Genomic DNA, 13,594 nt, shown 5'->3' with positions numbered 1-13,594 from the left:
CTGCCTATAAGGTGTGTTCTGCACGGCATCCTGTAAGAAGTCGCCTTGTAAAGAATATGATATACGGCAATTCTTGCTGATACTGTGCCAAGATTAGCCAAACCTTTTGTCCATTTAAACCCTGGTGCTTGACTGGAGTTTATTGTTCAGGGTCTAACTTCTTGCTAGCCCCTCTGCTCATTATACAAATATGGCCACCAACCTGCTGTGATAGCAGTCTTTTCGATAAGTCTGTAGCCGTCTTTTGTAAATTTTGCTCGACCTATAACAACCGCTCGCTGGATAGTAGGTGAGAAGCTTTGGGTGAGCATTTGCTTGCGTCTAGGTAATACCAAGAGAAACACGAAGCACAAATCTGCAATGTTAACTACTAGCAACTATGAAGAGCAGAATTTGGCTCAGCGAAACCTTAAAGTCAGCTTCTCGCAATAAACATCTTTCAATTCTATATAATTTGCATACGCCTTTAAGTGAATGGTGTCAAGTGGCCCTGTAGGTGAATTATTTCCCATAGCGTGCGTCAAGAATGGGCATCAAGCACTCCACAAGGGCCTACAACTGTATGTAAACTGACCTACAGTTCATATTTCATTTTTAGCCCTTTACTCGTCATATTAATCCTTTGGTGTCTTCTGGTCGCCAGCTGGTAGTCGTCTTTGGGCTGCCATAACACGCACCGCTCCTTCCATGCCTCACAACTGAAATCAGGTGACAACCACACACAAAATTATTTTGCAATACCAGAAACACTGAGTATTAAACTATAGAACCTTGTCTTCTATCTTCTCTCTCTTTACGGGAAATTCTGTCGACTGTCACTGCTCTCTCTCACGAGACATTATACTTAATTAGTCGTTACTCCCATCGCAACCATGGAGTCCGATTCTCCCGTCGCTGAGAGGGCTGTTGCCAATCAAGAATCCCTGCCTGGTCTCAACGAAGAGGCAAGCCATTCTCAGGCCGAATCCGACTGGCTTAAAATTTTGCTTCACGTTAACGGTAGTATTTTACCGGGCTTTGATATCGAGCATATTCGCTCTATGGGAACAGACAACTCTCCTGGACTTCGAGTGGAAATTCTAGCTCAGGCTGGAACTTCCGCTGCACCTTTGCTTCTTATAAAGCTGCAAATCAAATGTGGCGAGATATGGCATATCTTTGCGATTGTCGCTTTGCCATTCAGTGAGAACAGAGTTCCGTTGTCCGCCGATCTTCTCGAGGTAGCGAATACGACTGCAATGAAAGCCCTGTTTACCATACCGCCTACGTATATTAGTTCAGCTACTGTTATCGATCCTACGAATGACTTGGATTTCGATCTCATGAGACTAGGATTACCTGATCCCCAACATACCAGTGCTCCTTCGCGTAGTAGCACTTTTATCCGACCCAAGGGCTCCCAGATAATCTGCATAACTGCTGAGGCAAAAGCCAACCAACTGGTCGTGGAGTACCCATCGTCGTTTTGGCGGCAAATCCACCGTCAACCAATGGCGACGCGAACCATTGTTAAACGCATTAAATCCATGCTCTCGCCTATGAACCAAGAGAGCCAGATATTATTCTGGATCACATTCCCTTTCGACCAAGAATGGAGACGGGATTGGCGACTTTTCTTCGGTGATGAACACAAAGAGAGTCCCTATGGTAAAATCACATGGGAGAAACGCCAAGCAGACAATACCCCAAACTATCCCTTTCGAGCCCTCTTGATTCCCTTCCCAGACTCGGAATGGATTGCAGCAGAAAACGATAAGCAGGAATACGGCATAGACGCTACAGGGCTTCCTACAGCTTACTTGATGGCTGTCAATATGAAAACCAGCCAAAGCGCCATACCCAATATTGGGACCATGGTTGAAGTAGATCTATCAATTGCCCAGGGTTATTTCCAGCTGCCGAAACAGCCCCAAACAACCCTTCACATCCGAAAGATTGCGGTAGAAGTTCAAGGCGTTATCAAAGTAGCTGAAAACAAGGCACGAAGTGCTACAGAGGAAGCTCAGGCTAAGCTGAGTGGTATCCGCGACAGAGAGGCTATCGCAGAAGACTTCGCGCCCTTGATTTCCGAGATATTTATCGAAATCGCTGCTAAGGGTTTAATGCCGTACATCAATAAATTGTCAAATAAAGCAAAGTCAAAGCATCCTTCTGGGCCTGAAGATGCTCAACGATGGGTAGACGCCACAGAAGTAGCCACTCAACTTCGAGCACGCAGCGGTGAAAATGACAACGCGCATATCAAACGGATTGCCAAATGGGTCAAGTCTCAAGGTGTATCATTGCGGATCTTAAAACCAAATAAACTCGGCGAACCATTTCTAGGCTATCGTTTAGATCCGCCTTGCGATATTCCTACAGAAGCAGCAATCTTCCATCTCGAAGTACCCAAACAGCCAGGCTGGCCGCGCGGGTTTAAACAGCCTCCCCTACGAATCGCTATCCCAAAAGTCCTTCCGACCTCTGATTCTCCAATCAATGTATATAAAAAGAAAGATTTCTTTTTTGCCACTGAGGCAGAGGCGGTCGAGGTGGAGTGTCTCGAAATTCGCGTCGTGGACAACCTTGAACTTGACCCCATAGAAAGCGAACAGTTGGAGTTTGCTCTCCGGAAAATTGCGGCTGCAATAACTACGATTGGGTAGGCTGTTATATCCAGCGATTAACAGATACTAACTTGGGTCACGAATGGACTCTGGAGGCTCGGGATGGACTCGCATATGCACAGTTCAGTCGTGCTTCCCTCACTGCCGGGGTTTACCTTTAAAAAAAAAAAAAACAGTCTACTTCAGAGATGATTCTATCTGGTAAGACTGGCTATTTTCTTTTCTTCAGTTTAAATGTATCAGGACGAGATATCTGGCCTAGGATGGGTATGTTAATGGAGTTTCTCCTTATTTGCAATAGATAGAGCTTGATATAGTCGTCGCTGCTTCATTTGAGTTAGAGCGCCCTGTAATAAACGCACGACAAATGCGATATGCAGCTGTATCAATGTCGTCAGGCAGATTCTCAGCACCCATTTTGCGTCAAATGTTGCTTTCAGTTTGTAGCCTATTTCTCTGCATCTCGATTCTAGAGCAATACTGACTAACAATAGAGCATTTTACGCCAAAGACAGACAATTCTGGATTCTCCAGTTATTTTTCATGAATATTAGTATGCATAACATGAAAAAAAAAAATGACGAACTACTTTGACTACCTTTCTAGAGACTGATACCAGTATTATGAGATCATTCCTATCCATCGTTGTCCTTTGTGTATAGCAAACTGACATTAGAAAGAAGCAGAATGACATGCGCTACGGGAAAGGCTGCTTTCAGGCAGCCAGTCTCCAAATTGATGTAAAGGTACAAGTCATGGAGGCCAGTGCCAGCGAAGCTCCGTATCCACATAACACAACGTTGGTCATGCGGAACTCCTTTGTTCGCTCTGGAATCCAATCACTGCAACATTCCCGTCAATAATGAGAGCATATACGAACGAGATGGGTTAAGAACGAATGCGATATCTAGCTCAGGCATCAAGCCGTGTCTGTGCTCACCATCACCAAATTGCCCAAGAGGCACGGGGCATTCAGCGGACCACTGACCTGGCCGAAAAAGGGATTTCGAGCATCTAAAGATTCCATTGGCCGAATGGATCTGTAGGTGACCGCAAAATCATCTCTCAACTGGCGTGTTGGCCCGCAAATGGTGATAGACCACGCAAGTTGGTAGAGTTTAGACCCAACGACAGATCGATCGAGAATCCATCAGCGATAGGTTTCGCCGCCGAGCCAACAAATTCAACCTAAAGACGGAGATTGAGGAGAAATGAGCAACTCAGCTCGTCATTGAACGATAAAAATTCTTGAAGAGAAACTTCTAGCTAAGCTTCTTTCGTCCCTTGTACTCTACATACTGTACGGGCACCATCTTGAATAAAGGATGATCCTATACAAACACAGCCGAGTTCATTGGCATGACTGATAGTAACATCATTTGACAGTGGAGATTTGAGACCAAAAAGTCGGTCGCTTCATCGCCCCGTTCGCCACCCTTCTACGCACAGAGACGGCCTGACGGTCGGGTCACGATAGGCGGGCTATGCCGGATCCGAAAAAGAAACATCATCATGATGTTGAGTAATATAGCCGAAGATGGGGCATAATGACTGGAGAAGGTGGCTGCCCGACAATGCCGAGCATGTGGGCTACAAATCGCCTTTTCGCACACAGCGTATTGCTACAATGAGGCAGTGTTCTTTGTGGGATTTAGCAAGATAACTCCTGAATGGGCGGCCATTCATGCGATGAGGTCTTTCAATGCCTGACAGCAAATGTAAGGCTTGTATAAGCTTAAGACGATGGTTTCCGTATGCTGATCTTTTGCAGGCAATGTCAAGTCTCTGTTCATATGAATTGTGATAGAATTCGCCAGCACACTGCGTATACGAGGCATTGATACTATTATTACACATTGAGTCTCCAGCTTTCCACATAGCAGTGACCCGCCCGTGCGTGCCGTCGTACTTCGTACAAACAGAGGCCGCAGTGCTGGTGGTAGCCTAGGATGCAGCTAAGCTTGTTCTCCTGTCGATGAATACGGGATGCGGAATGGCGGGCCTTGGACGGTGGATCTCGTGTCTTTGTGCTCCGTACTATGGGCCTCGAGATTCCTGATTCCAGGAACTACCCTGCATGGATCGATGGCTGCGGTGGGAATTGAGGCATCCAGCACTCGCTCACACATGCGCAACTACAGCTGCAGTAGTTTATCTAATTCAGATACACAGCAGCAGAGGATGGCAGCTGTAACGAATATTACTGGATGGCACAGCTGCATGAAGCGTTGGTGGCTGCAGTGCAATATGGAGCTGAACCTCGTATTCACCACACGGGAAGATGGAAAAATAGAAATGGAAAAAAGCCCTAGGAAATGCTGATAATCGAACGACACAATAAGCAAACAAGAGGGTTCAACTACGCAAGACTATTTCATCAACTACCAAGGATAACAGGTTTTGGCAAGCCTCAGCTAGTTGGTGGACAAAATGGCTCAAAGATGGGGCCTTTCTATGATGCCATGAGGCCCATGAGATCCACCTGGGACGCACAGCAAGAAAATTCGCATCTGGTGAAGCCAAGCCCACGGCCCAGTCCCCTCCCGTCTTCTGTGCGGATTGTGCGACTTGGCAAGCATGAAATTCTCGAGATCGACGTCCCACTTCCAGCCGTGAGCGTGGAAAACCAAGCCTTGGAAGGCGGGAAAAAATTGGCTGGATCGTAGCGATCGTACCGAGGGAAAAAGCGATGCGCGATCACAGCAGGGAGATGAGAGTATTACAGAGGAGTGGTTCGTACCTGGGTACTTCATGCGGCTGTGTGAAGTAGATTGGCTTTTTTTAGGTGCTTGGATCTGCCAAAATTCCAGCGCTAGGCAGAGTCTGCCTGGTGCGTCAAAACCTCTGCCCAATCGCTGTAATTGCATCGCAGCTCTTGAGGGCATTCACTGGTGACGCTGTCTCGCGCTGTTCTGGGAATCAGAGACAATACGAAGTACTGGGTACCAACTGCGCCTGCGCATTCTCCGTTCTTCCACTTCCATCTTCATCCTCATCCACCATCTTCGTCGGCGTCATCGTCTTGTCTTCCAGCCGGCATCATCCCTCCTCGACTCGTCTCCCCCACCCTTGCTTAATGCCAAACAGATCAGCGCAGCCCATCAGCAGCTGCGGCCCCTGCCAATTTGAGTGGCCACGGCGGCCCGACTGGCCAAAGAGGGACGCCGTACGAGCTGCCGAGAGTACTGCCTGGCTCCAGCGCACAAACAGCCACGGCTCACGGACGCACCATAGCCAATCATTTCGCGCGGCACACACTGAGAGCAATCTTTGCGTCTTGGCGGGCTGCCACCATCCATTGCATTGTCCGGTGATGCAATGCGCACTCGCACATACAGGCTGTATCGTATTGGTACAGCCCGGCACTCGTATGAGTACCATCACAGCAGCAGCAGCAGCGAGAGAGCGCTTGCAACGTCACGATTCCCCGCCAGCCCGAACTGAACTGAACCTGGTGGGGGGACGATCGTGCTTAAGAATAGCAACAACAGGTGATGGTGGTGAGCGATATGGAGAGCTTGCCGTGCCTTTACTGTAGCTGCATTTCTAAGTGGACGGGAGCAACTGTCGCTACTCTGCTCACCTGAATACAATGACATCTAGATACGCAAGCAGCGAGAATAGTAGCGCAACTTTTTTTTTCTTTCTCTCTACAAGCTCCCGGGTATTCTACTCGTACGCAAGAAAGACGCTTAAGTTACGACTGCTTTGAGCGGAGCACAGACGCTACATCGCAACATGTCAGCTAACTTACGCTATTATGCTAGACATCGTCATTCTCCCTACATGAAGATTGAAGAAAGATAATAGTACTATAGTCTAATGAACGGCTCCGAGGCTAACTATGACGCCTTCAGTAAGACACGCAGTAATGGCGCTTCGCTGAGCAGTTGAGACAACGGGCGCTTAGATCCTCGTTATCGATACTGTCTAGGAAGCTGTATGTCTCCCATCTCAATACTCCGTCTACGTATGCATTCCCTCATGCAAAGCACAAATACAACTACATTCATAGGTGAAATAGATTATGTAAGACTGCCACTGCCGCCGAGCCGTGAAGAAGCAGGGCTCTGCATGATTTCTAATTTCGGATCACCGATATGGCGGGACTCCGAATCTCGCCAATGAGTCTAGAAGAAGAGAGAGATTCTGGCTTGCCACCTCGCTGGTCATTTCCGGTGGCCTGTTGACTCTTGAACGGCAATAGGCGATATGGAGTACAATATGACATGTTACCTTGGCTCCGATACTGCAGGCATACGAGCGTATGGTTGCTATTGATAGCAATCTTGCAAAGTGCAACTCCGTATTGTTACGCTACCCAATATGGAAACTGTATCGGCATACATTTACACATATAGGGGGCGTCGAAATTGTGGAACATGGGACTCCCGGAGAAAATATACAGGAAAATACCGTTTGTCCCTTGATACAAGTGCAAACAGTATTACTCAATTTCCAAGGAAATCTGCCGTTACTACTAATACTATGGGGTACTAGTAGTACGGAGTATTACTCCTTACGAGCGTTACGAGCACATATACAAACTGTATGTACTATGGACAAAATACTACAGTGACCACGTTTCCCCGTATTAACTAAACTGGGGTGTTTTGTCCTGACAGAGATTGCGATGGAGGAGTGCTTGTTTCCAAAGACTCATCTCGAGGAAGATGGGGCAAAGACTGGGCAAGGACGGCTAAACATGGCTGCCCAATGCCCAAAAAAGATTGGTCGAGATTGCAGGAAACGAAGAAACAAACAGCGAGGGCAAAAGGAAAGCAAGTGGACTGACAAGCGACGGCGAAAGACGCCTTGTCAATACAACCGAAAATTGGTCAACTTTGGAAGAGGATTGGTCAACAAGCCCCCATTCAGAGTGATAGGTACTGGTCGTCAATGGGTCGCGAGACGCCGGCAAGGCTTTCCCTGCACTTGCGTTGGCGGAAACGCTGTTGCGCTAAAGACCTAGTCAGGGGCGCTGAGTGGGGACCTACGCTTCTGCGCTTCGAGCGTGCTCGTACTCGTTGCTGGCGGTGCTTTTTTGGCTCTCTCCCCTTGTCATCCAAGTTTGGCACCACACCAGCGGTTCCACAGCCGGGTCTGCGCGCGCCACCAAGGTCCCAACGGGGCACCACACCACAGTATGCAGACGCTGCCGTACCTTGTACCGGTACCATTGCATCTGTGCTGATGTACCGCCCTGGTGGTGGCGGCGGCGGCTGCGGCTGCACCTCAAAGGAGATGGATCCTGGATCCTCCTCTCAAATCATGCACGCAGCACAGCGTCTTCGGCTTCACCACCTGGACCACCCGTGCAGGGTTATTTTCGTATTCCGGGCCTAGCATTATGGGCACTCCTTGGTCTAACCAGTCCTTTTCTCCATTAGAAACAATGGAAGGTTGGAAGCTTGCAAACATATAAGGCTGCCATCCGTCCCAGAGTCCCCGGATTTGGAACCCTCTTTCCTTCCTTATCCCAACACATTCTTTTGCTGGATTACTTTCTTTTCCTCTTTCCTGAGTGGTTCATTCGTTTATACCCTCAGGTACACATTTTAGAAGAGGCTTACTTGTTTTTGTGTTAATCATGAAGGGTGCCTTAGTTGTTGGCGCCATCGCCATTGGCGCGGCCAATGCCACGAAATTCCCCGAGTGCGAGCAGAACAACTGCTATCGCAACCTGATCGATGAGCGCTTCAGCGCTGAGGCTACTCCTGCTTGCTTCGACTGGCTCGCCGGTACCACTACAGCCAACGCGGCTATCCCCACCGACTACTCCAACTGCCCCGATGTTGCTGCTTTCAGTTCTGCCTGCTCATGCATCACTTACACTGCTACCCACACTGGCGGCGCTGCTGCTCCCACTTCTCAGCCCGCCGTCCCTACTACTCCCGCTGGTCTTCCCGGCGATGAGGACTGCGACGAGCCTACCGGCAAGCCCGGTAACGGCAAGCCAGGCAAGCCTGGCCGCCCAGTAACGACTCCCGCTGGACGCCCTACTCAACCCCACGGAGGCAGCCCGGTCACAACTCCCTATGGACTGCCTACTCCTCCTTCCGGAGGCAACGGTGGTGGCCGCCCTCACCCCAGCAAGTCCGATGATTGCGATGAGAGCTCTACCCAGAAGCACCCTGGCCAGCCTACCGGCCCTGCTGGCGGTGTTCCCCCATACAGCGCCCCCGCTGGCACCGAGACTGGTCCTGCCGTCTCTGTCCCTACCGGCCCTGCTGGTGGTATTCCTCCATACAGCGCCCCCGCCGGCACTGAGACCACTGGTGGCTCTTCTCCCGTTACCACCGGCCCTGCCGGCGGCGTTCCTCCTTACAGCGTTCCTGTCGGCACCGAGACTGGCCCTGCCGTCTCTGTTCCTACCGGCCCTGCTGGCGGCGTTCCTCCCTACAGCGTCCCCGTTGGCTCTGAGAGCGTTCCCGTTGGCACCGAGACTGGCCCTGCCGTCTCTGTTCCTACTGGCCCTGCCCAGACCACCGGCGGCTCTTCTCCCGCTACCACCGGCCCTGCTGGCGGCGTTCCTCCCTACAGTGTCCCTGTAGGCACTGAGACCGGCCCCGCTGTCTCTGTCCCTACCGGCCCTGCCTCCGTCCCCGTTGGTACCGAGAGCATTCCTGTCGGCACTGAGACTGGCCCTGCCGTCTCTGTTCCCACTGGACCTGCTTCCGTTCCTTACAGCGTTCCTGTTGGCACTGAGAGCGTTCCCGTTGGCACCGAGACTGGCCCTGCCGTCTCTGTTCCTACCGGCCCTGCCCAGACCACCGGTGGCTCTTCTCCCGTTACCACCGGCCCCGCTGGCACCGAGACTGGCCCTGCTGTCTCCGTTCCTACCGGTCCCGCCACTGGACCTGCTTCCGTTCCCTACAGCGTTCCTGTCGGCACTGAGAGCGTTCCCGTTGGCACCGAGACTGGCCCTGCCGTCTCTGTTCCCACTGGACCTGCCGGCACTGGCCCTGCTACTGGCCCTGCTGTCACCGAGTCTGCTCCTGTTACCACCGGTGGCTCTTCTCCCGTTACCACCGCTCCTCAGCAGTTCAGCACCTCCACTGTCTTCACCACCTCTGTCCGCACTATCACTCAGTGCCCTCCTGAGGTTACCAACTGCCCTACGCGCCCCAAGACTGTGACCGACACCATTGCTCTGTACACCACCATCTGCCCCGTTACCGCCTCTGAGGGTGCTCACCCTACTGGCCCTGCCGGTTCTTCTCCCTCTGGCCCTGCTGGTGGCTCTCCCTCTGGCCCTGCCGGTTCTTCTCCCTCTGGCCCTGCTGGTGGCTCTCCCTCTGGCCCTGCTGGTTCTTCTCCTTCTGGCCCTGCTGGCGGCTCTCCCTCTGGCCCTGCTGGCGGTGCTCCTCACACCACTGGTGGCTCTTCTCCCGCTTCCACTGGCCCTGCTGGCTCTTCTCCTTCCGGCCCTGCTGGTTCTTCTCCCTCTGGCCCTGCTGGTTCTTCTCCTTCCGGCCCTGCTGGTGGTGCTCCTCCCGCTCAGACCACTGGTGGTTCTTCTCCCGTCACCACCGCTCCTCAGCAGTTCAGCACCTCCACTGTCTTCACCACCTCTGTCCGCACTATCACTCAGTGCCCTCCTGAGGTTACCAACTGCCCTACGCGCCCCAAGACTGTGACCGACACCATTGCTCTGTACACCACCATCTGCCCTATTACCGCCGCTGAGGGTGCTCACCCCACCCAGCCCGCTGGTAACCCTCCTGCCGGTCAGCCTTCTCAGCCTGCCGGCCAGCCCGGTTACTCTGCTCCTGCCGGTCAGCCTTCTCAGCCTGCTGGCCAGCCCGGTAACTCTGCTCCTGCTGAGCCTACCACCACCACCACCCAGACCTCCTACATCACCCAGACCTTCACCATCACCCGATGCCCTCCCGGAACCCCCAACTGCCCTGTTGGCGCTGTCACCACCACTGTCTACCCCAACGGTCCTTCCACTCTTGTGTCTCAGACCGTTCCTACTGCTCCCGCCAACTCTGCTCCTGTGGCTCCGGTCTCTTCTGCCGCCGCTGTCACCGTTCCCGTGGTCCCTGTGCCTCCTCCGGCCGTCTCTGCCCCTGCTGCTTCCAGCCCGGCAGTTCCTCCTTACAACGCTGGAGTCCCCGTTGGAACTGCCCCCGCTGTTCCTCCTCCCGTTGGCACTGCCCCCGCTGGTTCCCCGGTGTACACTCCTCCGGCTAACCCTCCGGTTGTCTCTCCTGTCTCCCCTGCCGGCACCAACCCTGCTGGTTCCCCAGCTGGCGGTTCTTCCGCGGGCTCACCCTCAGGTGTCCCTCCTGTTAACTCTGCTGGCCGTGTTGGTGGCAGCATCTTCGCTGTTCTTGCCGCTGCCGCAGTCTTCCTTTTGTAAGTTGGATAAGTTAAAGTGTGTTTTTGGGTCTGGAACATGTACACTTGGGAGTCAACCATGTCATAATGTTCGGAAACGTGTAAATAGTATGATTTAGAGAAGGATTTTTTTATTGCTTTATTCTTAGCTACGCCAGGTCCTTTAGACTTTGGATACATAGAGCGGGCTACATATGGTAACGAAAGCCATATTTATTTCTTTATTCTATATTAGTTGAATGGAATGGCAGTCTAAAATTTACTTCTCTTTACCTCATAATGTGATTTATATCTTTTGGTTCATCTTGTTTTCAAATGCTCTGTAAAGTGTTTAATACAGGAGCTAACTGGTGGTAGATGAGTTTCTGCGACTCGAGTTTGACGGTTCACGACTCAAGATGTGATCTTTGCTCTTGAATAGATGCAATATACTGGTAATTTAGCACAACTGCGCAAATCAATGTGTAGTCTACGCCTCTTTCATTATTATTATACAGTAACGCCGGCTATCTTGAATGCAATGGCGTTAGGAATCGCGATCAAAAAAACGTTGCCCCTAAAAAACCAGACTTGTCTGCTCTCGATGCTAGTCAGGAACCCGGCTCCAAAAAGGCTACAACGTTCCGTCCGTCGGGCCCTTAGTCAGATCTGGTGGCTGAAACAAAGTGTCGCCCGCACGGGGAAAAAAAAACAAGAACAATGAGCTAAGACAAGACAGACCAGGAGGGGTACAAGGGAGAGAGACTCTCCATACATAAGCATAAGACAAAGCGACAGAGAAAAAAAACGCCGCAATGTGCGACTTCTGCGGCTTTACTATTTTGGGTTAGAACCTGGTGATGGAAGAGAATTTTGACAGATGTGTACGGAGGAATGAAGGCATCGTATGCTTTTTCGGTACTCGCCGAGAGGGATTGAATGCATTTGCAAGGGTGAACAGATAGACCTCGCCAATTAGGAAGACAAACTCAGGGGATGATCGAGTGTTGATTTGCTGATTTTCTGGGCAAGGAGCAAAAACAGGTTTGTGCTTTTGAGAGATGCCGGACTACTGCAGCTGTTGCCTTTGTTCCTTTGTGATGGGATGAGAGATGTGGCATCAGGACCGTACGAGTTTTTCTTTCTTCTTAACTAGCAAATACTGTACCACCTCTACCGCAGCAGCATCCTTGAAATACGCTCCGGAACATTCGTATCTGCGAAATGAGTTGCACAGTATGGAATTATTCCCTCGAGTACACCATACTTGGACCGCTGAACAGGTACTCGTATAACTTCCATGCTAACTACAGCCACGTACGCACAAGAAACTGTCACTCACTTTACCTGACACATGCCGATGCAGGTACAAAAGCACTTTACTGGGAGGTGTGCTTTGCACACCCACCAAAGAGAGGATCCTCCTCCGGGATCTATCTGCCGCTTTAGTGTTAGCTAAATTACCCAGGGGCAGTGACTGGGGAGGGGCAGCTTGTCCATGTAGGGCCTGGCGGATGTTTCATGGCGTTTTGTCCCGTGTTTCTTTTTTTTTTGTGCTCTTTGCGGACAGCGGGATGCCGGATGTGGCGTTTTTCGGTGCTGGGCCAAGTGGAGGTGAGGCGTTTTTTCGTTGTGGCTTTCGGGCCACTGTCACTTTTTAATGCTGTGGAGCAGGGAGAACGAGCAGTGAACGAAGTTGCTTGCGTATGTACTACGCCGTGCGGTCATTGTTCTCCGGTATGCAAGTCTCCCTCACTTGCTTCGGCGCCTTCGGATCGCCCATTGCTAGTGCGACACTGGATGATTTGGGACGAGATGGTACCTGCACGATCATCGATCCGAGCAGCCAGGCACCTGGACGCTGATGAGCCTTTCGCGTACCTGTACAGTAAGACCGAACAGCCGCGGTGGGCGGCAGAGCACACTCCGAACTCCGCGACTCTTGCGCCATCCCACCTTGTAAAGTGGCGCTCCAGCGAGCTGAGTTGAGCGAGATGCCGTGCTCTCTACCTGTATTCGCACCTGAACAAGTGCTCCATTCCTTGGCAACGCCTTCGTTTGCTACGCGAGCAGTCGGCCTTCTTCACCGCTCGCTTCTCCAGGGAATCATTACCTGGCGGCTGGCGCGAGTCACGCCGAATCCTACTTGCGTTAGTAATTGCTCGGTTCAAAATCTCCTTTGTATGGAATGTCTTTGTCTCCTATTACCTCTTGTGCTGGGGAGCCTGTTCTGTGTGGAGCAATAGACTTGGGCACAGCCAGCGCTGCAACGTTTGCTTGCTGAATTCGGCATTATGGAGTCCTCGCGTGGTTGTAGCCCTTGCCCTGTATATTAACTCGTATTTGTACGCAGTACAAGCATTCCCCTATTATATTGCTTGCTTTTTCCAGCTCCACGCAGGGCCATGCGCATTGCACTTGTACAGGTACGAGGATCGGTACCATGCCCGGCAGCATGTTAAAGTGGACTTGAACCCAGCATTTGCCAGGCTTGAAACTTGGAAATCATGCAGGGGCCGAAGTTGCGAGAGCAAGATGCTAGCACTTGCAGCACACGATGCAGTGTGGCCTCCAGCGGCTTTCCCCGCCGTGGCCTGCAGGGATTCGCTGTGCCGTGGATGCAGAAATGCCCTGCCGTATGACTTGTGCTACTTATGCTGCTG

At 51.5% G+C, this 13,594-nt stretch overlaps 3 protein-coding genes across 3 annotated transcripts; all 3 read left to right on the top strand.

The window, feature by feature from the left end:
- Positions 1-872: 872 nt before the first annotated feature.
- Positions 873-2,682, top strand: GGI43DRAFT_433985 (uncharacterized protein; the record flags this gene model as incomplete). Its single annotated transcript, XM_083209829.1, has 1 exon — positions 873-2,682. The coding sequence occupies one exon, from the start codon at positions 873-875 to the stop codon at positions 2,643-2,645; it is 1,773 nt and encodes a 590-aa protein (XP_083060983.1). The 3' UTR covers positions 2,646-2,682.
- A 2,904-nt stretch (positions 2,683-5,586) lies between these two features.
- On the top strand, positions 5,587-6,508 carry GGI43DRAFT_373190 (uncharacterized protein). The gene has a single exon (XM_083202577.1). It carries the CDS (start codon positions 5,683-5,685, stop codon positions 6,142-6,144), a length of 462 nt encoding a protein of 153 aa, XP_083060982.1. The 5' UTR covers positions 5,587-5,682; the 3' UTR covers positions 6,145-6,508.
- A 5,831-nt stretch (positions 6,509-12,339) lies between these two features.
- Positions 12,340-13,130, top strand: GGI43DRAFT_373179 (uncharacterized protein). Its single transcript, XM_083202575.1, has one exon. The coding sequence runs from the start codon at positions 12,453-12,455 to the stop codon at positions 12,918-12,920; it is 468 nt and encodes a 155-aa protein (XP_083060981.1). The 5' UTR covers positions 12,340-12,452; the 3' UTR covers positions 12,921-13,130.
- The last annotated feature ends 464 nt before the right edge of the window (positions 13,131-13,594 follow it).

The sequence above is a fragment of the Trichoderma evansii genome (genome assembly GCF_050947405.1).
Source record: "Trichoderma evansii strain SZMC 28006 chromosome Unknown GGI43scaffold_9, whole genome shotgun sequence".
NCBI lineage: Eukaryota > Fungi > Ascomycota > Sordariomycetes > Hypocreales > Hypocreaceae > Trichoderma > Trichoderma evansii.
This window is presented reverse-complemented; position numbering and strand designations above follow the sequence as displayed.